Source organism: Pseudophryne corroboree, chromosome 8, assembly GCF_028390025.1.
Source record: "Pseudophryne corroboree isolate aPseCor3 chromosome 8, aPseCor3.hap2, whole genome shotgun sequence".
Taxonomy (NCBI): Eukaryota; Metazoa; Chordata; class Amphibia; order Anura; family Myobatrachidae; genus Pseudophryne; species Pseudophryne corroboree.
The window spans coordinates 352,390,943-352,415,627 of NC_086451.1; the positions used below are offsets into that span (position 1 = coordinate 352,390,943).

The 24,685-nt window shown below is 47.8% G+C and overlaps 1 protein-coding gene across 2 annotated transcripts in view; it reads right to left on the reverse strand.

The window, feature by feature from the left end:
* DOCK11 (dedicator of cytokinesis 11) overlaps positions 1–24,685 on the reverse strand; it is a 981,167-nt gene that overhangs the window by 618,862 nt on the left and 337,620 nt on the right. For both annotated transcript variants that reach the window (XM_063937505.1, XM_063937504.1), the window contains exons 21-22: positions 15,923–16,044; positions 3,904–3,987 (exon numbers count right to left, since the gene is read on the reverse strand). In XM_063937505.1, coding sequence (XP_063793575.1) covers positions 3,904–3,987; positions 15,923–16,044 — 206 coding nt within the window. The remainder of the gene's footprint in view (positions 1–3,903; positions 3,988–15,922; positions 16,045–24,685) is intronic.

A 24,685-nucleotide genomic window follows, 5' to 3' on the forward strand; every position in this document is an offset into this window, starting at 1 on the left:
GGTCCTCGCATGGAACCTGCCTAAGGGGATGGCCTCGTATGATGTCACCATCCTTCCCAGGACTCGAGTGCAGTGATGCACTGACACCTGTTTTGGTTTTAATAGATTCCTGACCAGTGTCATGAGCTCCTGAGCTCTCTCTATCGGGAGATAAACCCTTTTCTGGTCTGTGTCTAGGATCGTGCCTAGGAGAGGCAGATGAGCTGTAGGAAACAACTGCGACTTTGGAATATATAGAATCCAGCCGTGTTGCCGTTACACTTCCAGAGAAAGTGATACGCTGTTCAGCAACTGCTCTCTTGATCTCGCTTTTATGAGGAGATCGTCCAAGTACGTGATAATAGTGACATCTTGCTTCCGCAGGAGCACAATCATATCCGCCATTACCTTGGTGAATATTTTCGGGGCCGTGGAGAGATCAAACGGAAACATCTGAAATTGGTAATGACAATCCCGTACCGCAATTCTGAGGTACGCCTAATGAGGTGGATAAATGGGGACATGAAGGTATGCATCCCTTATGTCCCGATTCACGATAAAGTCTCCCCCTTTTTAGGCTTGCACTGATCGCTCTTAGCGATTCAATCTTGAACTTGAACCTTCTCGGGTATATGTTCAGGGATTTTTAATTCAATATGGGTCTGACCGAACCGTCTGGTTTCGGGATTACAACATGGTCAAATAATAACACCCTCTTGTTGAAGGAGGGGACCCTTGACCATCACCTGTTAAAGATACAATTTGTGAATTGCAGTTAACACTGGCTCCCTCTCTTGGGGGGAAGCCCGCAGGGCCGTCGGTGAGGGGGCATCTTCTCACAGTCCAGCTTGTATCCCTGAGACACAATATCTATTGCCCAGGGATCTAACAGGGAGTGAACCCACTTGTGGCTGAACTTACGAAGGCGTGTCCCCACCGGGCCTAGCTCCGCCTGTGGAGCCCCAGCGACATTGGTGGATTTTTGTAGGGGCCGGGGAGGACTTCTGTTCCTGGGAACTAGCTGCCCGGCTCTGACAAGAAAGGACGCACCTCAGACTTTCTTGTTTCTTTATTCGAAAGGCTGCATTTAATAATGTCGTGCTTTCTTAGGCTGTGCAGGAATATAAGGCAAACTAGCAGAATTACCAGCTATAGCTGTGGAGACCAGGCCCGAGAACCCTTCTCCACACAATCCTCAGCCTTCCATATGCCTCTTAAGTCGGCATCATCTGTCCAATGCATATTCTACTTGACACGTCAAGCAGAGATCGACATAGCTTTGACTCTAGGACCCAGTATACTCATGTCTCTTTGGGCATGCTTTATAACTATATATCTATCACTTAATATATTTATATCTATATGCATACTAGGGTCTCAATCTCTGCTGATAAGGTACCTGTCCACGCTGCCACAGCGCTATAAACCCATGCCGACACAATCGCCGGTCTGGGTAGCATACTAGAATGTGCACGCTATCTGCAGGATCCCTGAGAATAGCAAGTGCTACCGTCTGTGCAAACAGGACACCCCAGGGGAAGATTCTCAACATATCCTGGCCCTAGTGGGGAAAGGATACAGCCTGAGAATTCTCTTGTGGAAAGCTGCCGTCTCTTGTCTGGAGATTCCCGCTCTTTTTCCTCATGAGAGGAGGGAAATTTACCTCAGCATTCTTCCTCTAGCCATCTTGGCTGTAACTTTGCATTATCGTAGTCGACAGTGGAGTTAAACTCCATGTCCATACCAGTGTTTGTTATTTTGGATAGTGAGCATTGAGAGACTCTGAAAGTCTCTGTGACATAGGGACAGACATGGGTAGATTTCCTGTCTGTTCCCTAACCTTTTGTGCAATAAATTCCTTAGCACTTACACATATCCAAACAGGTGTCGGCGTTGTCGACGGAGACACCCTCTCACACACATATCCGCTCTATCACCTCCTTAGAGGAGCCTTTTACCTCAGACATGTCGACACACGCGTACCGACACACGACACACACAGGGGATGCTCTATTTGAGGACAGTTCCCCCACAAGGCCCTTTGGAGAGACAGAGAGAGAGTATGCCAGCACACACCCCAGCGCTATATAATCCAGGAATTACACTACAACTCAGTGTTTACCCAATAGCTGCTGTATATACAAATTTTGCGCCTAAATTTATGTGCCCCCCCCCCCTCTCTTTTCACCCTTTGTGTACCAGGATACTGCAGGGGAGAGCCTGGGGAGCTTCCTTCCAGCGGAGCTGTGAAGAGAAAATGGCGCTGGTGTGCTGAGGAAGAAGGCCCCGCCCCCTCAGCGGCGGGCTTCTGTCCTGTTTCTGACTAAAAATGGCGGGGGTTTTACACATATACAGTCACAGACTGTATTATGTGTATTTTTATGCCAAAGGTATTTTTATTGCTGCCCAGGGCGCCCCCCCCCAGCGCCCTGCACCCTACAGTGACCGGAGTGTGTGGTGTGCTGTGGGAGCAATGGCGCACAGCTACGGTGCTGTGCGCTACCTTAATGAAGACAGGAGTCTTCTGCCGCCGATTTCATCGCTTCTCTTCTGTCTTCTAGCTCTGCAAGAGGAACGGCGGCGCGGCTCCGGGAACGGACGATCGAGGTCAGGCCCTGTGTTCGAACCCTCTGGAGCTAATGGTGTCCAGTAGCCTAAGAAGCACAAGCTAGCTGCAAGCAGGTAGGTTTGCTTCTCTCCCCTCAGTCCCACGTAGCAGTGAGTCTGTTGCCAGCAGATCTCACTGAAAATAAAAAACCTAACAAATACTTTCTTTCTACCAAGCTCAGGAGAGCCCACTAGGAGCACCCAGCTCTGGCCGGGCACAGATTTTAACTGAGGTCTGGAGGAGGGGCATAGAGGGAGGAGCCAGTGCACACCAGATAGTACCTAATCTTTCTTTTAGAGTGCCCAGTCTCCTGCGGAGCCCGTCTATTCCCCATGGTCCTTACGGAGTTCCCAGCATCCACTAGGACGTCAGAGAAAATATAAATAAAATACTATATTATATAAGCAGGGCTGTCTCTTCCATTGGGCTTAATGGGCAGTTGCCCAAAGACCCCAGGAGTATAAGGATCCTAGACTGATAGCTAAAGTTCCTATCTTTCCATGGGTACCGGAGATATCCAACTTCAAAGCAGCGGTACCCATCCAAGCCTGCTAATTGCTATTTCCGGCAGGATATCTCCGGTGATATCTGACTTAGAATTTATCTGTGGGTATTCTCCTAAACCTGGGACTCTTCAGTAGACACTGGCAGCTTGTCTCTACCATGCCCATAACTAGAGATATTAGTCTGCCAGCAGCTGGTCCTTGCTCCAGCTCCACACACCTGGGATGTGGTTTTATATTTTTGTTGGTCTATTGCCTCCTGAAAGGTCAGACTCTCTTGGGACTCTCTAGCTTTTCAATCCCAAAAAAGAAATCCACCCCCATTCAGAAATTTGCGGTCAGGCAAGCTGTCTCCCACTGGAAAATTATGAATATTAAGCCCACTCCACTATCCGCCCCTCCCCTGCGTATAAAACACCTCCTACCACCCTGGAAGTCCTATACTGGGGCCCCTTCATTCAGCTCAATGCCCCCTTCTGCAGTTTAGTGTTCTCCCTCCCACCTCAATTTACTACCCCCCTCCCCCCACCTCCATCCATGCAGTAAAGGAGTAATCAGCAGAAATGAGTGCTCCAGGTCCTGCATGCTGAGCAGAAGCTAGAACACCCCCTACCACCCGTGGGACATCAGGGCCACCACTGGAGGATGGATAGGGGCCCCAGTACATTGCTTTGCCCAGGGGTCTACACTGCTATTAAGATGGCCTCGTATATAAGTGTAAAGAATACTTTATTATAATGCACATTCTTTGCCCCGTGCACCTAATTTTGTGTCATCCCTTGATTAACGTCAGTGAGAATGTCGCACACTTACCTGTGTATAGACAGTGGATTCTAAATGGCTCCCAATTTTGAAGAGTGGTTTTGCTCCATCCACCCACTTGATATCATTGCTACTCTATAGTTTTCCAGGATAAAAATATAACAAGCATTAATGGGAGTTATTTACATATCTTGCGTTAAAATCAGATACATTTTTGGGAAATTAGGAAGATCTAAAAAAAAAAATAGGATTTTGGTACTTACCAGGTAAATCCTTTTCTTTGAATCCATAGGGGGCACTGGAGTACTCTTGGGATATGGACGGTGTTAGCAAGGACAGGGCACTGAATATTCAAATTTCAGTAACTCTCCTCCCTTCCATACTCCCAGAATACCTCAGTGTTTTTTCCTGAGGCGAACAGGAGCGATAGAGAGGATGAACAATGGAGAATTACCTATAACATTATAAGATAACGGACAACAATAAAGTTGACACATAACGTAACTGACAACTAAACAGTTGACACCATAACCGATAAATCGGTGAGAATGTGTTACCATAAGATCCACTGAACTTACCACAACCAGGTAAAACTGCTCTGGGTGGGCGTCCAGTGCCCCCTATGGATTCAAAGAAAAGGATTTACCTGATAAGTACCAAAATCCTATTTTCTTTTTCATCCACTAGGGGTCACTGGAGTACTCTTGGGACGTACCAAAGCTTCCCTCGTGGGCGGGAGAGCTGTTTGGCACCTGTAACACTAGGCGGCCAAAGCTAGATGCTGATGCCGCAAACGTATCAAACTTGTAAAAGCGTACAAACGTGTGCACTGATGACTATGTAGCCGCATGGCAAAGCTGCATCGTAGAAGCCCCACGACCAGCTGCCCATGAAGTTCCCACAGAACGTGTGGAATGAGCTGTTACTGACGTAGGCGGCTGTAACCTTAGCATGAAGGTAAGCCTGACGTATGGTCAGTTTAATCCATCTGGATAAGGTCTGCTTAGACGCTGACCAACCTATCTTGGCAGCATCATAGAGAACAAACAACGTATCCGTCTTACGAACGGTAGACGTTCGGGATACCTAAAAGCGTAATGCGCGTACCACATCCAAAGTTCCCGAATTACCTGTTCACACAGGAACTACCATTGGTTGATTGATGTGAAAAGATGACACTACCCTTGGCAAGAAAGCGGAATTCGTCCGAAGTTCCGCTCTGTCATCATGAAACACCAAAAACGGTGGCTTGCATGACAAGGTACCCAAATCTGAAACACGCCTTGCCGAAGCTAAGGCTAGAAGAAAAATGGTTTTCCAAGTGAGAAACTTAATATCCACTTGTTGTAAGGGTTCAAAATATGAAAACTGTAAGAAATCTAAAACCAGATTCAAGTCCCATGGCGCTGTAGGTGGAATGAATGGAGGCTGTACTCTGAGGACACCTTGCAGAAAGGTGTGTACAGACGGCAATAGAGCCAAACGTTTTTGAAAGTAAACTGACAAAGCAGATACCTGCACCTTTAGTGTAGATAAACGCAGTCCTCCATCTAACCCCGTCTGTAGAAATAACAAAAGACGGGATAACTTGAATGATGATGTCGGAAACTTCAGAGCTTCACACCAACCTATATAGGCACGCCAAATTCTGTAATAATGAGCTGCCGTAACTGGCTTCCTAGCTCGTAACCTGGTTGGTATAACAGATTCTGAAATGCCTTTTTTTCTTAAGAGGGCGGTCTCAGCAGCCACCCTGTCAACCGCAGCCGCGCTAAATTGGGGTAAAGGAACGGACCCTGTTGTAACAGAATCGGACGTAGTGGGAGTGGCCAAGGATCGTCTGCAAATAGTCCGCGGAGATCCGAGAACCAAGCTCTCCGAGGCCAATGAGGCGCCACTAGTATGACTGTGGCAGACTGTCTTTTGATCAGTTGTAGCAACAGAGGGAGCAGCGGAAACGGTGGAAACAGATACACGAGGCTGTACGGCCACGCGATTGTGAGAGCATCCAAAGCCACTGCTTTTGGATCTCGCGTTCTGGACACATACTGGGCGTTTGGTGATTGTGGTGAGATGGCATCAGATCCACTTGAGGGTAACCCCACCTCTGGACCAACATGTGAAACACTTCTAGATTTAATGACCATTCTCCTGGATAAAAATCGCGATTGCTTAGATAATCCGCCTCTTAGTAGTCCACTCCCTGAATGAACACTGCCGACAATATCACTTGGTGATGCTCGGCCCAATTGAAGATTCGAGCTACTTCCCGCATGGCCATGTGGCTTCTCGTTTCTTTGTTGATGTATTCGACCGCCGTCGCGTTGTCTGACTGCACTTGGACAGTCTGAGACCGAAGCCTGTGCACTGCTTGTCGTAGCGCATTGTAAATTACCAGGAGTTCCAGGACATTTAGGGACAGCAATCTTTCGTGATCTGCCCAGAGACCCTGGAGCTGACAATTTTAAACCACAGCTCCCCAACCTCTGAGACTCGCGTCCATCGTTAGTATTATCCAATTGCAGACGCCGAACCGTTTTCCTGCGGTTAGCGTGTGTACTTTGAGCCACCAGAGTAGAGATACTCTGGCCCGTGGAGACAACATCACCATCTGGTGAATTTGCCGATGTGAGGCAGACCACTGTGCGAGCACCTCCAGGTGAAAAGGACGTGAGTGAAATCTTCCGAACTGAAGCGATTCGAAAGCTGCCACCATATTTCCTAACAATCGAATGCACAAATGTACCGAGACTGTGCGTGCTTGAGCACTAATTGTACCAGATGACGAATACTCTGTACTTTGTGTTCTGGTAGGTAAATTAGTTGATCTACCGTATCGAGAATCATTCCTAGGAATTGAATGTGATTTCCTGAAGTTGACAATCCAACCGTGCTGAACTAGCCCATTGTACGTTAGCAACGCATGTTGGAGGATCATCTGTTGAGACGGAACTTTGATGAGTAGATCGTCCAAGTACGGAACTATTATCACTTCCAGTGATCTGAGATGAGCTATCATCACAAACATCAGTTTGGTGACTACCCGCGTTGCTGACGAGAGGCCAAACGGTAGAGTCTGAAACTGGTAATGGTTTCGCCGTAGCGCAAACGCAAGAACCTCTGACGAAGCGGCCAAACTGTAATCCTGTAGCTGTAAACAAGCAAATACAGACCGCAGGGATTCCAGTTTGAATCTGTAGTAAGTGACGTACTGATTGAGACTGTTTAAGTTCAAAATTGGTCTGACCGTGCTATCCGGCTTTGGTCCTACAAAAACTGGAGTAATAACCCTGATCTTGTTAGTGAACAGGGACTGGAAACAAACTGCTGAATCTAGCAGAGACTGAATTGCGATTTCCAGAACTTAGACATGGGCTGGGAGCACTTCATGTCCCAGGCTTCTTGGTGGCCCTAGCGTTGTAAACCACGTTCTCTACCACATCTATTAGGTGTGGTTGTTCCTGTACCACAGCCTCGAAAAGGCTGAGGTCTCTAATTTAGAATTAAACAACTTCCTGTCAGCGGAAGGTAATGCTTTCAGAGAGCCCGTCGTGCCGAAACTAGTGACGCTGAAAAGCGAGAACTGACTTGACAGACGTCCGTAGAAGCTGCACATAAATACTCAGCAGCTTCACCGATGTGATCAGCAAGAAGTATAAAATTGTCGGCTTGCAGGCGTATGTTATCAATATAATCACCGCCTTATGTACCCAAATTCCAACCAAACTAGATCTAAGTAGCACCCCTGCTGCTGTATACATGGAGTTTTAGCTTACGCTCTGACGGGTCTTGAAGCGTAGTAGCAGTTGGTACTGGTTAATTTTTTTATTTTTTTTGTAAGTTTTGACACAGACGAATCCATCATTGGCGGATTCTCCCATGTAGATGTCACAGACTGTGGAAACGGGTAACTAAACTTAAACCGGCGAGGTATAGAAACCCGTTTATGTGGATTCTGCCATGCCTCTATTAACCGCTCATTAAGAGAGTCTGAAAACACACTAAAGATCTCTGTCGTTTAGTAAATACCACCTTATTATTTGTCAGCGGTTCTTCAGTGTCCGTAAAAATCAGAGACTGATGTACCGCCCTGATGAGAGAATCAATGCCGGCAGTCAATATCCTCACTATCTGACTGCTGGTCCAATTTCCTTCCTCATGCTCACCCTGCGCAGTCGTCAGGATGCAATATAGCAGAAACTGGGAAATTATAAGACAAATGAGAACTTTGTGACCCGAACTAGACTGGGACCTGTGCAAAGACTGAGACCTATCCTGAGACCCTTTGGTATCTTTTGCGGTCTCACCCGAGCCTCAATTCTTGCCGTGTTTCGTTTTAAATGAAATTGCAGAAAAGTGAACAAAAAACAAATGTGGCTATTTCTTGGGGTTTTTTTGTAACCACAGCCAATAAATACTTTGCGGTTCTTGTTTCTGCATTAATCCACCTCACAGCAAAAATAGGATTTTGGTACTTACCAGGTACATCCTTTTCTTTGACTCCATAGGGGCACCTGTTGTCGAGCAGCGCCCATTTTGTGAGACAACACACACACTGACAGACATTGCAGTTACACTGCATTTTGTGTTTGCTGGTGCCTTATTCATTATGTTGTACTGCTGAAGGCAGTGCACGTGGCCAGACTATAGGAAACTTGATCCAAAAGTCCTACCAACACCCCTACGCCATCCGGTGGAGTATTGTTGTAGGACAGCCTCTTCCTGGAAGAAGAAACAGGAAGCATGGTTAAAATGGCTTCCAGCCATGTGCTTACATTGTATAACATAGCATACTAGGTTATAAAGACGTGCCCTTAAAACCATGGCCTTAACTTTCCATTTCTCATATAAAACAGCCTTTCTCAATATAAAGCAGCCTTTCCCATATAAAGCAGCAGTGCACAACATAATGCAGCCTTTCTCATATCAAGCAGCAGTTGACAATATAATGCAGCCTTTCAATACAATGCAACATTTTACCTATGTAATACTTATATCTTGGTTTAACAGCCTGACTAGTACTGCTGCTGTGGGCATTTTGTCCCCCCCCCCCCCCCCCTTCAGCTGCGCTGCATGTAGAGGGGACAGACCGCGGCAGCCCTGAGCGCTGTCCGCGGTCTGAGTGAGGGCTGAGCCGCCGCAATTCCCCCCCCCAGCATGAGCTCCCGTACTGCGGGTATGAGCGGGCGGCGGCGGCAACAGGCATGATGCTGTGACGGGCTTTTTTCTCTCTGGCTCCCCTCTGCGCCAGATTCTTACACTGGCCGGCAGGCCGGGAGCGGCGGCTAGTGCGGGCGCTAGGGAGCCTATGATAAGAGGCAGGCAGCAGGGAAGTAACGGCCGGCGGCGGTAACAGATATGGCGGCGCGCAGTCCCACACACGGCGGGGCGGCAGCGGGAGCTGACCGCCCCGGTCATAAATAACTGCGATCCAGTGCTCCTGGACTCTGACGGGGCTTCTCCAACAAGTTCCGTTCAGTCCTTTCTGCAGCCTCAGCTGTTGTTAGCTGAGCTGCTTGTGGCTGTGAGGGGGCTCCTTTGTGAGGCCCGACACGCCAAGAGTTGCACGCAGCAGCTTCTATAATCCCGGACCCATAGCTTTTGTGTAAGCTGGAAAGGGATTGTAATCAGAAAAAAGTATAAAAAAATAAATAAAACAAAAATATCTAAAAGCAAAAAATGTATGTCCCCCTCTGGAGGTCCACACTTGTGCTTCCTATCCATGTGAGCACCGAAAAAACACTGAGGTATTCTGGGAGTATGGAAGGGAGGAGAGTTACTGAAATTTGAATATTCAGTGCCCTGTCCTTGCTAACACCGTCCATATCCCAAGAGTACTCCAGTGACCCCTAGTGGATGAAAAAGAAAAAAACCTTACATTGTTTTTTTTTAGGTATTTCAGCCGCATACACATTAACAAGAGACCGTCATCTGTTTAGTATTACTTCCTTATTTCAGAGTATAGGAAGTATAAATATGAGAAGTAAAAATAAGAATTTACTCACCGGTAATTCTATTTCTCGTAGTCCGTAGTGGATGCTGGGAACTCCGTAAGGACCATGGGGAATAGACGGGCTCCGCAGGAGACTGGGCACTCTAAGAAAGAATTAGGACTACTGGTGTGCACTGGCTCCTCCCTCTATGCCCCTCCTCCAGACCTCAGTTAGGGAAACTGTGCCCGGAAGAGCTGACACAATAAGGAAAGGATTTGGAATCCCGGGTAAGACTCATACCAGCCACACCAATCACACCGTACAACTCGTGATACTATACCCAGTTAACAGTATGAATAACAACTGAGCCTCACTAACAGATGGCTCATAACAATAACCCTTTTTAGTTAGGCAATAACTATATACAAGTATTGCAGACAATCCGCACTTGGGATGGGCGCCCAGCATCCACTACGGACTACGAGAAATAGATTTACCGGTGAGTAAAATCTTATTTTCTCTGACGTCCTAGTGGATGCTGGGAACTCCGTAAGGACCATGGGGATTATACCAAAGCTCCCAAACGGGCGGGAGAGTGCGGATAAATCTGCAGCACCGAATGAGAGAGCTCAAGGTCCTCCTCAGCCAGGGTATCAAATTTGTAGAATTTTGCAAACGTGTTTGCCCCTGACCAAGTAGCAGCTCGGCAAAGTTGTAAAGCCGAGACCCCTCGGGCAGCCGCCCAAGAAGAGCCCACTTTCCTCGTGGAATGGGCTTTTACAGATTTAGGCTGCGGCAGGCCAGCCACAGAATGCGCAAGCTGAATTGTGCTACAAATCCAGCGAGCAATAGTCTGCTTTGAAGCAGGAGCACCCATCTTGTTTGGTGCATACAGGATAAATAGCGAGTCAGTCTTCCTGACTCCAGCCGTCCTGGAAACATAAATATTCAAGGCCCTGACTACGTCCAGTAACTTGGAGTCCTCCAAGTCCCTAGTAGCTGCAGGCACCACGATAGGTTGGTTCAAGTGAAAAGCTGATACCACCTTAGGAAGAAACTGGGGACTAGTCCTCAATTCTGCCCTATCCATATGGAAAATCAAATAGGGGCTTTTGCATGACAAAGCCGCCCATTCTGCCACCCGCCTTGCTGAAGCCAAGGCCAAAAGCATGACCACTTTCCACGTGAGATATTTTAAATCCACGGTTTTGAGTGGCTCAAACCAATGTGACTTTAGGAAACCCAACACCACGTTGAGGTCCCAATGTGCCACTGGAGGCACAAAAGGAGGCTGAATATGCAGCACTCCCTTAACAAATGTCTGAATTTCAGGCCGTGAAGCCAGTTCCATTTTGGAAGAAAATCGATAGAGCCGAAATCTGGACCTTAATGGAACCCAATTGTAGGCCCATAGTCACCTCTGACTGTAGGAAGTGCAGAAATCGACCTAGCTGAAATTTCTCCTTTGGGGCCTTCCTGGCCTCACAGTACGCAACATATTTCCGCCCTATGCGGTGATAATGGTTAGCGTTCACTTCTTTCCTAGCTTTAAATAGCGTAGGGATAACTTCCTCCGGAATTCCCTTTTCCTTCAGGATCCGGCGTTCAACCGCCATGCCGTCAACGCAGCCGCGGTACATCTTGAAACAGACAGGCCCCCTGCTGCAGCAGGTCCTGTCTGAGCGGCAGAGGCCATAGGTCCTCTGAGATCATTTCTTGGAGTTCTGGTTACCAAGCTCTACTTGGCCAACCCGGAACAATGAGTATAGTTCTTACTCCTCTCCTTATTATTATTCTCATTACCCTGGGTAAGAGAGGCAGAGAAGGGAACACATACACCGACTGGTACACCCACGGTGTTACCAGAGCGTCCACAGCTATCGCCTGAGGGTCCTTGACCTGGCGCAATATCTTTGTAACTTTTAGTTGAGGCGGGACGCCATCATGTCCACCTGTGGCCTTTCCCAACGGTGTACAATCATTTGGAAGACTTCTGGATGAAGTCCCCACTCTCCCGGGTGGAGGTCGTGTCTTCTGAGAAGGTCTGCTTCTCAGTTGTCCACTCCGGGAATGAACACTGCTGACAGTGCTAACACATGATTTTCCGCTCATCGGAGAATCCTTGTGGCTTCTGCCATCGCCATCCTGCTTCTTGTGCCGCCCTGTTGTGTACATGAGCGACCGCCGTGATGTTGTCTGACTGGATCAGCACCGGCCGGTGTTGAAGCAGGGGTCTAGCCTGACTTAGGGCATTGTAAATGGCCCTTAGTTCCAGAATATTTATGTGTAGGGAAGTCTCCTGACTTTTCCATAGCCTTGGAAGTTTCTTCCCTGTGTGACTGCCCCCCAGCCTCGAAGGCTGGCATCCGTGGTCACCAGGACCCAGTCCTGTATGCCGAATCTGCGGCCCCCTAGAAGATGAGCACTCTGCAGCCACCACAACAGCGACACCCTGGCCCTTGGAGACAGGGTTATCCGCCGATGCATCTGGAGATGCGACCCGGACCACATGTCCAACAGATCCCACTGGAAAATCCTTGCATGGGACCTGGCGAATGGAATTTCTTCGTAAGAAGCTACCATCCTTCCCAGGGCTCGCGTGCATTGATGCACCGACACCTGTATACGTATTAGGAGGTCTCTGTCTAGAGACGACAACTCCTTGTACTTCTCCTCCGGGAGAAAACCTTTTTATCCTGTTCTGTGTCCAGAACCATACCCAGGAACAGTAAACGCGTCGTAGGAACCAGCTGCGACTTTGGAATATTCAGAATCCAGCCGTGCTGTTGTAGCACTTCCCGAGATAGTGCTACTCCGCCGAACAACTGCTCCCTGGACCTCGCCTTTATAAGGAGATCGTCCAAGTACGGGATAATTATTTCGGCCATTACCTTGGTAAATACCTCGGTGCCGGGGACAGACCAACGGCAACGTCTGGAATTGGTAATGACAATCCTGTACCACAATTTTGAGGTACTCCTGGTGAAGAGGGTAAATAGGGACATGCAGGTAAGCATCCTTGATGTCCAGTGAAATTCTCCATGGCTTGAAATTCTCCAGGCTTGCAATAATCGCCCTGAGCGATTCCATTTTGAACTTGATCCTTCGTATATAAGTGTTCAAGGATTTCAATTTTAGAATGGGCCTCACCGAACCGTCTGGTTTCGGTACCACAACATTTTGGAATAGTAACCCCGGCCTTGTTGAAGGAGGGGTACCTTGATTTCACCTGCTGGAAGTACAGCTTGTGAATTGCCGCCAGTACTACCTTTCTCCGAGGGCAGCAGGCAAGGCTGATGTGAGGTAACGGCGAGGGGGAGTCGCCTCGAACTCCAGCCTGTAACCCTGTGATACTATTTGCAGAACCTAGGGATCCACCTGTGGGCAAGCCCACTGGTCCCTGAAGTTCCCGAGACGCGCCCCTACCGCACCTGTCTCCACCTGTGGAGCCCCAGCGTCATGCGGTGGACTCAGAGGAAGCGGGGGAAGATTTTTAATCCTGGGAACTGGCTGCTGGTGCAGCTTTTTCCTTCTTCCCTTGTCTCTGTGCAGAAAGGAAGCGCCTTTGACCCGCTTGCTTTTCTGAAGCCGAAAGGACTGTACCTGAAAATACGGTGCTTTCTTAGGCTGTGAGGAAACCTGAGGTAAAAAAAATTCTTCCCAGCTGTTGCTGTGGATACGAGGTCCCAGAGACCAACCCCAAACAATTCCTCACCCTTATAAGGCAGAATCTCCATGTGCCTTTTATAGGCAGCATCACCTGTCCACTGCCGGGTTTCTAATACCCTCCTGGCAGAATGGACATTGCATTAATTCTGGATGCCAGCCGGCAAATATCCCTCTGTGCATCCTTTATATATAAGACGACGTCTTTAATATGCTCTATGTTAGCAAACTATTTTCCCTGTCCTAGAGTATTAATATTATATGACAGGGTATCAGACCACGCTGCAGCAGCACTATTTATGCTGAGGCGATTGCAGGTCTCAGTATATAACCTGAGTGTGTATATACAGACTTCAGGATAGTCTCCTGCTTTTTATCAGCAGGCTCCTTCAAGGTGGCCGTATCCCAAGACGGCAGTGCCACCTTTTTTGACAAACGTGTGAGCGCCTTATCCACCCTAAGGGATATCTCCCAACGTGACCTATCCTCTGGCGGGAAAGGGCACGCCATCAGTAACTTTTTAGAAATTACCAGTTTCTTATTGGGGGAACCCACGCTACTTTACACACTTCATTCATTCATCTGATGGGGGAACAAAACACTGGCTGCTTTTTCTCCCCAAAAATAAAACCCCTTTTATGTGGTACTTGGGTTCATGTCAGAAATGCGTAACACATTTTTTATTGCCGAGATCATGTAACGGATGTTCCTAGTGGATTGTGTATATGTCTCAATCTCGTCGACACTGGAGTCAGACTCCGTGTCGACATCTGTGTCTGCCATCTGAGGTAACGGGCGCTTTTTTGAGCCCCTGATAGCCCTTGAGAAGCCGGCTGTCCCACAGCTGTTTTACGTCATCCAGCCTTGTAAGGAGTTGACATTGTCGTTTAATACCTTCCACCTATCCATCCACTCTGGTGTCGGCCCCACAGGGGATGACATCCCATTTATCGGCCTCTGCTCCACCTCCACGTAACCTTCCTCATCCCACATGTCGACACAGCCGTACCGACACACAGCACACACACAGGGAATGATCTGACTGAGGACAGGACCCCACAAAGTCCTTTGGGGAGACAGAGAGAGAGTATGCCAGCACACACCAGAGCGCTATATAATGCAGGGATTAACACTATAACTGAGTGATTTTTCCCCCAATAGCTGCTTGTATAACAATATTGCACCTAAATTTTGTGCCCCCCCTCTCTTTTTAACCCTTTGAGCCTGAAAACTACAGGGGAGAGCCTGGGGAGCTGTCTTCCAGGTGCACTGTGAAGAGAAAATGGTGCCAGTGTGCTGAGTGAGATAGCTCCGCCCCTTTTCCGCGGACTTTTCTCCCGCTTTTTTATGGATTCTGGCAGGGGTATTTATCACATATATAGCCTCTGGGGCTATATATTGTGATATATTTGCCAGCCAAGGTGTATTTATTGCTTCTCAGGGCGCCCCCCCCCAGCACCCTGCACCCTCAGTGACCGGAGTGTGAAGTGTGTATGAGGAGCAATGGCGCACAGCTGCAGTGCTGTGCGCTACCTTGGTGAAGACTGATGTCTTCTGCCGCCGATTTTCCGGATTTCTTCTTGCTTCTGGCTCTGTAAGGGGGCCGGCGGCGCGGCTCCGGGACCGAACACCAATGGCCGGTTCCATGCGGTCGATCCCTCTGGAGCTAATGGTGTCCAGTAGCCTAAGAAGCCCAAGCTACCACCAGTTAGGTAGGTTCGCTTCTTCTCCCCTTAGTCCCTCGCTGCAGTGAGTCTGTTGCCAGCAGATCTCACTGTAAAATAAAAAACCTAACATATACTTTCTTTCTAGGAGCTCAGGAGAGCACCTAGTGTGCATCCAGCTCGGCCGGGCACAGGATTCTAACTGAAGTCTGGAGGAGGGTCATAGTGGGAGGAGCCAGTGCACACCAGGTAGTCCTAATTCTTTCTTAGCTGTGCCCAGTCTCCTGCGGAGCCGCTATTCCCCATGGTCCTTATGGAGTCCCCAGCATCCACTAGGACGTTAGAGAAATAGATTTAAAAAAATTTCATACTTTACCATCCAGGAAGGAGAAGGAGACGGAGCGTTGCGGGTGCGGGGTGGCAAGAACGGTCGGCGGTGCGGCATAAATGGGGACATGTTGGGGGCGTGATCGCGGCGCCTACATGACATCACACGCAGCCGCCGCGATGGGTAAGATGGTGCAGGGCCTCCTGCGGGCGCAGCTAAGCTGCGCCGGCAGGAGGCATAAAGAATATTTACGATGAAGCGCTTGCAATTTCTGCTTCATCAAGGTGGGGATGCATCGGTCAGCATGCTGGGCGGTCTTGCTCAGCGATGGGCGGCCCCCAGCATGCGATCCAAAGGATAGCAAATTCTGCTGATTAGCAGCATTTGCTATCCTTACTAAATTAGCCCCATGGAGTATATACCTTTTTACCTATTTCACAATATAGGAAGTGTAACTATGAGATAAGTGACATATATACCTTTTTCAAGTCTGGATCAGTGTGACTGAGATAACCAGGTGGGAGATTGGCGGACACTGGCAACTGCTGGTCAGACGTTATAATCCTACTCTCCTTCAATAAGCGTACCCAGCTGTACCCAACTGTAATTAACAACGGAGGAATAATACATTACTATTGATAACACTGTGAGAATGTACTGTAATCATATTGTATTCATCAAGAATAATAATTATATCAATAAGTTTCATCGTCATCATTTTATTATACACAGGGTGAGGAAAGAAAACCTCCCAGATTTTAAAGGTTAACAAAAAATGGCATGGTAAACGTTATTCAATATATTAGTACATAATGTAAAAGTTCATGGAGTACAGTTTATTTTCAATTGCTTTTGAATATGATATTTTCCAGATGGTGGTCTTCATTCATTATGTACATTTGTAGTCAATTTCTGAGGCATCGCTCGGTTAGTTATTTCCACCGTTATCACTATCATTTCTTGATGAAGCTCACTTCAATTTGTCTGGCTTCGTTAACAAGCAGAATTTTAGTTACTGGGTGGGAAACAATCCTCATCAGCTTCATGAAAGAGGGCCACCTGAAAGCTGAGGTCTACAAGCGTTGCCAAAGAACCATTAATGAACTGAAGGCTGCTATACATTAAGAAATAAAGATATCATGTTCAAAACCGGCTGAAAATAAACTGAATTTCATGCCCTTTTAGATTATGTACGAAAATTCTGAATAGCATTTACCAGGCCTGTTTGTTAACCTTTAAATCTAGGAGGTTTTTTTTTTTTGCGTCATCCTGTAGAACTTTCTTGCAACTGCTATGTATTTTGTGCATTATAACAACATTTCAAGTGGCTGCTACTTCTTGCACATATTATAATGTCAAAAAATTCCATGGTAACTTGTAATAACAATATAATATAAGGGACCTTGTGTATTTACATGTATGTACTGTATATTATATTCATATGTACGGCAAGTTCTCACATTATTGCAAGATGATTATACACTAAGGGCCGATGCAAATATCACTATGAAGCGATTTGTGCATATCTGCTAATCAGAATGCAGTTTAAGACCTAGAGGGGGGCGGGAACGTGGCGTCCATGCCGCGTTTTGTGGGTGTCGGAGGGGTTGGCCGTGGTTGCTACGTGACATCACACGCAGCTGCTGCGACCATTAACATGGCGGGTAGCCATCTGAGGTTACTCAAAACATGCGAAAGCAACGCCACCGTGCAATGCTCTCGCATGTCTGCGTAGGAAGGGGGGGCTGGATCCGGCATGTGGGGCGAACTTGCCCTATGCTGGGCGTGCCCCCGCATATCAAATAAACTGATCATAGACGTGCATTTTCTCACACATCTACAATCAGGTCTGAATTACCCCCTAAAGCTGCTTAAACATAATTTCATGTCATTCTTCTGTACTATATTCATGGCTGAACCAGGCCCCCAAGCCTGTGGTTGGAGGTGGCATTGCTGCTGCGTATTTGGAAGCAGCAGTGATGTACTGGTGTGGTAATACAGAAGGAGGTGCCTGGTATAAGTAGACCCTTACTGCTTGCATTAGTAGATGCCTCCTGCTAACGTGACCCCAAGGTCTCGCAAGCCTGCCGCTGCAGCTTCGAACAAGAGGCCATGAAATCTCCAACTTCTGAGAGAGATCCTGGATTCAGCACTCCCTCAAAATGGCGATGACACTCTGTTTTGGGAAACTGAGGCTGTTGCGACCCCTCCAAGCCCGGCTGCAGACTGTCAATCTCTTGATGTCTGTAGCAGTAGTGCGTCCAACGCAGGAATACTGCACATGCGCAGTATGAGTCCAGCACATGCCTAAATGACCAGAGTGTGGATCATTAGAGCTACACTGAAAAAGGTTTAATGTAAATATGTCGACCTCAAATGTTTGACATGCAAAAGGTCGAAATGGAATAGGGAGACAGTAAAAAAGGTTGACAGGGTCAAAAGTTTGACATGGAAATGGTTGACACAAATATGGTTGCCCAATCGTAGTCCACTTAGATGGTAAAGTAAGAAAATGTTTTTAAAAAAATAAGAATTTACTCACCGGTAATTCTATTTCTCGTAGTCCGTAGTGGATGCTGGGAACTCCGTAAGGACCATGGGGAATAGCGGGCTCCGAAGGAGGCTGGGCACTCTAGAAAGATCTTAGACTACCTGGTGTGTACTGGCTCCTCCCACTATGACCCTCCTCCAAGCCTCAGTTAGGTACTGTGCCCGGACGAGCGTACACAATAAGGAAGGATTTTGAATCCCGGGTAAGACTCATACCAGCCACACCAATCACACCGTACAACTCGTGATATGAAACACAGTTAACAGTATGAAACAATAGAGCCTCTCAACAGATGGCTCAACAATAACCCGATTTAGTTAACAATAACTATGTACAAGTAATGCAGATAAACCGCACTTGGGATGGGCGCCCAGCATCCACTACGGACTACGAGAAATAGAATTACCGGTGAGTAAATTCTTATTTTCTCTAACGTCCTAGTGGATGCTGGGAACTCCGTAAGGACCATGGGGATTATACCAAAGCTCCCAAACGGGCGGGAGAGTGCGGATGACTCTGCAGCACCGAATGAGAGAACTCCAGGTCCTCCTCAGCCAGGGTATCAAATTTGTAGAATTTTGCAAACGTGTTTGCCCCTGACCAAGTAGCTGCTCGGCAAAGTTGTAAAGCCGAGACCCCTCGGGCAGCCGCCCAAGATGAGCCCACCTTCCTTGTGGAATGGGCATTGACAGATTTTGGCTGTGGCAGGCCTGCCACAGTATGTGCAAGCTGAATTGTACTACAAATCCAACGAGCAATAGTCTGCTTAGAAGCAGGAGCACCCAGCTTGTTGGGTGCATATAGGATAAACAGCGAGTCAGATTTTCTGACTCCAGCCGTCCTGGAAACATATATTTTCAGGGCCCTGACAACGTCTAGCAACTTGGAGTCCTCCAAATCCTTAGTAGCCGCAGGCACCACAATAGGCTGGTTCAGGTGAAACGCTGACACCACCTTAGGGAGAAATTGGGGACGAGTCCTCAATTCTGCCCTATCCATATGGAAAATCAAATAAGGGCTTTTACAACACAAAGCCGCCAATTCTGATACTCGCCTGGCAGAAGCCAAGGCCAATAACATAACCACCTTCCATGTGAGATATTTCAGATCCACGGTTTTTAGTGGTTCAAACCAAAGTGATTTTAAGAAAACTCAACACCACGTTGAGATCCCAAGGTGCCACAGGAGGCACAAACGGGGGCTGACTATGCAGCACTCCTTTTATAAATGTCTGAACTTCAGGTACTGAAGCTAGTTCTTTTTTGAAAGAAAATCGACAGAGCCGAGATCTGTACCTTAATGGAACCCAATTTAAGGCCCATAGTCACTCCTGCTTGCAGGAAATGCAGAAATCGACCTAGTTGAAATTCCTCTGTTGGGGCCCTTTCGGCCTCACACCATGCAACATATTTTCGCCATATGCGTTGATAATGAGTTGCTGTAACCACTTTCCTGGCTTTAGTAAGCGTAGGAATTACTTCCTCCGGAATACCCTTTTCCTTCAGGATCCGGCGTTCAACCGCCATGCCGTCAAACGCAGCCGCGGTAAGTCTTGGAACAGACAGGGCCCCTGCTGCCGCAGGTCCTGACTGAGTGGCAGAGGCCATTGGTCCTCTGATATAAATTCTTGAAGTTCTGGGTACCAAGCTCTTCTTGGCCATCCACGAGTATCGTTCTTACTCCTCGCCTTCTTATTATTCTCAGTACCTTTGGTATGAGAGGCAGAGGGGAGAACACCTAAACCGACTGGTACACCCACGGTGTTACCAGAGCGTCCATAGCTATCGCCTGAGGGTCCCTTGACCTGGAGCAATATCTTTTTTAGCTTTTTGTTAAGGCGGGACGCCATCATGTCCACCTGTGGCCTTTCCCAATGGTGTACAATCCTATTGGAAGACTTCTGGAGGAAGTCCCCATTCTCCCGGGTGGAGGTCGTGTCTGTTGAGAAGATCTGCTTCCCAGTTGTCCACTCCCGGAATGAACACTGCTGACAGTGCTAACACATGATTTTCCGCCTATCGGAGAATCCTTGTGGCTTCTGCCATCGCCATCCTGCTTTTTGTGCCGCCCTGTTGATTACATGAGCGACTGCCGTGATGTTGTCTGATTGGATCAGTACCGGCTGGTTTTGAAGCAGAGGCCTTGCTGGCCTCAGGGCATTGTAAATGGCCCTCAGATCCAGAATATTTATGTGTAGGGAAATAACCTGACTTGACCAAAGTCCCTGGAAGTTTCTTCCCTATGCGACTGCCCCCCAGCCTCAAAGACTGGAATCCATGGTCACTAGGACCTAGTCCTGTATGCCGAACCTGCGGCCCTCTTGAAGATGGGCACTCTGCAGCCACCACAGTAGAGATACCCTGGTCCTTGGAGACAGGGTTATCAGCCTATGCATCGGAAGATGAGATCCAGGCCACTTGTCCAACAGGTCCCTCTGAAAAGTTCTTGTATGGAACCTGCCTAATGGGATTGCTTCGTAAGAAGCTACCATTTTTCCCAGGACTCGCGTGCAATGATGCACCGCTACCTATTTTGGTTTTCAGGAGGTCTCTGACTAGAGATGACAACTCCTTGGCTTTCTCCTCCGGGAGAAACACTATTTCTGGTTTATGTCCAGAACCATCCCCAGGAACAGTAGACGTGTCATAGGAACCAGCTGTGACTTTGGACTGTTTAGAATCCACCTATGCTGTTGTAGCACTTTCCAAAATAGTGCTACCCCGACTACCAACTGCTCCTTGGACCTCGCCCTTATAACGAGATTGTCCAATTACGGGATAATTACAACTCCCTTTTTTTGAAGGAGTATCATCATTTCGGCCATTACCTTGATAAAACACCCTCGGTGCCATGTACAGTCCAAACGGCAGTGTCTGGACTTGGTAATGGTAATCCTGTACCACAAATCTGAGGTACTCCTGGCGAGGATGGTAAATGGGGACATGCAGGTAAGCATCCTTGATGTCCCGGGATACCATGTAATCCCCCTCGTCCAGGCTTGCAATAACCGCCCTGAGCGATTCCATCTTGAACTTGAATTTTTTTATGTTCAAGGATTTTAAATATAAAATGGGTCACACCGAACCATGCGGTTTCGGTACCCCAACCCGTGTGGAATAGTAACCCCGTCCTTGTTGAAGTAGGGGCACCTTGAGTATTACCTGCTGGGAATACCGCTTATTAATTGCCTCTAGCACAGCCTCCCTGCTTGAGGGAGTTGTCAGCAAGGCATATTTTAGGAAACGGCTGGGGGGAGACATCTCTAATTCCAGCTTGTACCCCTGAAATACTACTTGGAAGAAACAGGGATCCACCTGTGAGCGAGCCCACTAATTGCTGAAATTTTTGAGGCGGCCCCCCACCGTACCTGGCTACACCTGTGGAGCACCCGCGTCATGGTGTGTACTCACAGGAGGCGGGGGAAGAATCTTGATTCTGGGAACAGGCTGACTGGTGCAGCTTTTTCCCTCTACCCTTGTCTCTGTACAGAAAGGAAGCGCCATTTGACCCGCTTGCTTTTCTGAAGCCGAAAGGACTGTACCTTTTTCTGTGAGGAAACCTGAGGTAAAATTATTTCTTCCCAGCAGTTGCTGTGGATACGAGGTCCCAGAGACCATCCCCAAATAATTCCTCACTCTTATAAGGCTCTCTATGTGCTTTTTAAGTCAGCATCACCTGTCCAGTGACAGGTCTCTAATACCCTCCTGACAGAATGGACATTACATTTATTTTGGATGCCAGCCGGCAAAATATCCCTCTGTGCATCCCCCATATATAAGACAACGTCTTTAATATGTTTTTATGTTTGCCAACTAGTATCCCTGTTTGACAGGGTCACCGACCACGCTGCAGCAGCACTATCTGCAGGTCTCAGTCTAGTACCTGAGTGTGTAAATACAGACTTCAGGATAGCCTCCTGTTTTTTATCAACAGGTACCTATTAAAGTGGCCGTATCCTAAGACGGCAGTGCCACCTTTTTTGACAAACGTGTGACCGCCTTATCCACCCTAGGGGATATCTCCCAGCGTAACTTATCCTCCTGGCGGGAAAGGGTACGCCATCAGTAACTTTTTATAAATTACCAGTTTCTTAACGGGGGAACCCACGCTTTTCACACACTTCATTTATTCATCTGATGGGGGAACAAAACACTGCCTGTTTTTTCTCCCCAAACCTAAAACCCATTTATAGAGGTTAAAGTCAGAAATGTATAACACATTTTTTATTGCCGGGATCAAGTCACGGATTGGATTGTGTATATGTCTCCACCTTGTCGACACTGGAGTCAGACTCCGTGTCGACATCTGTGTCTGCCATCTGAGAGAGCGGGCGTTTTTGAGCCCCTGATGGCCTTTGAGACGCCTGGGCAGGCGCGGGCTGCGAAGCCGGCTGTCCCACTGCTGTTACGTCATCCACCCTTTTATGTAAGGAGTTGACACTGTCGGTTAATACCTTTTACCTCTCTATCCACTCTGGTGTCGGCCCCACAGGGGGCGACATCACATATATCGGCCTCTGTTCCGTCACCATATAAGCCTCCTCATTCAACATGTCGACACAGCCATACCGACACACTGCAGACACACAGGGAATGCTCTAAACGAGGACAGGACCCACAAAAGCCCTTTGGGGGGACAGAGTGAGAGTATGCCAGCACACACCAGAGCGCTATATACTGCAGGGACTAACTGAGTTATGTCCCCTATAGCTTTATATCTATATATATAATGCATACTGCGCCTAAATTTAGTGCCCCCTCTCTCTTTTTTTAACCCTTGTAGACTGCAGGGGAGAGCCAGGGAGCTTCCCTCCAACGGAGCTGTGAGGGAAAATGGCGCCAGTGTGCTGAGGAGATAGGCTCCGCCCCTTTTTCGCGGCCTATTCTCCCGTTTTTTATGGACTTCTGGCAGGGGTATTTACCTCATATATAGCCCCTGGGGCTATATATTGAGGTATTTTTGCCAGCCAAGGTGTTTTTATTGCTGCCTCAGGGCGCCCCCCCCCAGCGCCCTGCACCCTCAGTGACCGGAGTATGAAGTGTGTGAGAGGAGCAATGGCGCACAGCTGCAGTGCTGTGCGCTACCTTGGTGAAGACTGAGTCTTCATGCCGCCGATTTTCCGGACCATCTTCTTGCTTCTGGCTCTGTAAGGGGGACGGCGGCGCGGCTCCGGGACCGAACATCAAGGCTGGGCCTGCGGTCGATCCCTCTGGAGCTAATGGTGTCCAGTAGCCTAAGAAGCCCAATCCGGCTGCAAGCAGGCGAGTTCGCTTCTTCTCCCCTTAGTCCCTCGCTGCAGTGAGCCTGTTGCCAGCAGGTCTCACTGAAAAGAACAAATTCTAAGACTATAACTTTCTAAGAGCTCAGGAGAGCCCCTAGTGTGCATCCAACCTCGGCCGGGCACGAAATCTAACTGAGGCTTGGAGGAGGGTCATAGTGGGAGGAGCCAGTGCACACCAGGTAGTCTAAGATCTTTCTAGAGTGCCCAGCCTCCTTCGGAGCCCGCTATTCCCCATGGTCCTTACGGAGTTCCCAGCATCCACTAGGACGTTAGAGAAAAACAACAACCCAAAACTTGTGTCGACCATATGTGTGTCTACCATTGTTATGTTGACCTTTTGAACCTGTCAACCTTTTGAACTTGTAAATCTTTTGTACTGTCTACCTTTTACATATCGACCTTTTGACTGTCGACCTAAAGACCGGATACTAAGTACGAACATTGGTACTTCGCATAATGTGACTCAGATCCTTAGGGATCTAAATTAGACCCTATGTCAGTGTTTGCCGGTGTATGAGTCTGCCAGACACTGTGAGTGTGAGTCTGTGTTAGTGTGGAGCTGTATATGAAATAACTGTTTTGTTTTTAGGAAAAACATGTCAGTTATTAAAGATTTCTAAAGTCCTGTGTCCTGTATAAAAGTACATTTAATGTATAAGTTCCCTGAACATTTCCATGACTAGTTATATCCTTATTATTTACAGTAGGGATACATTATTCGCCATTAACATCATTACATATTTGTCCCTTTATAATAATAAGGAGTGTTATGGTAGACTTACCATGGTTAACACTCTTTCTGCGAGGTACCCAGTGTGTTCCACAGGGAAACATTGGTTGTGTAGAGTTGATCTTGATCCAGTGGCACCAACAGGCTAAAGCTTTAGGCTGTCCAAGGATGCATTGGGGCCTCCTCTATAACCCCGCCTCCAGGCACTGAGAGTTCACTTTCGTTAACTAGTCCAATGCAGGAGCAGGCAAGAGAGAAGGCAGATGTTAGTCACATAGAACAACATTCTCATGACAGGAGACGGGACCAGCGGCTAATGCCATACAAACCCATAGAAGCTAGGTGCGTCAGGGTGGGTGCCCTGTGGAACCCAATGTACACATGTATCCACATTAATCTTGATGGTTAATAGGATTAACTGTGACTGGCCAGTCAGACTTAATCCCCTGCTGTAATGACTTAATCCCCTGCTGTATTGTTCTGTGTATTGTATTGCAGTTGAGAACAATAGATGAAAGGTTTATGCTAATAAGTCATGTTGTGACTAGGCACAGAAAACTACTCAAGATAACGGTGGATACATCTGTACCTTGCAGAAAAAGTGTTATCAGCGGCAAGTCTACCAACACACTCCTTTTCTGCAGCAGGGTGCATTGGTTTCCACAGTGAAACATCAGGGA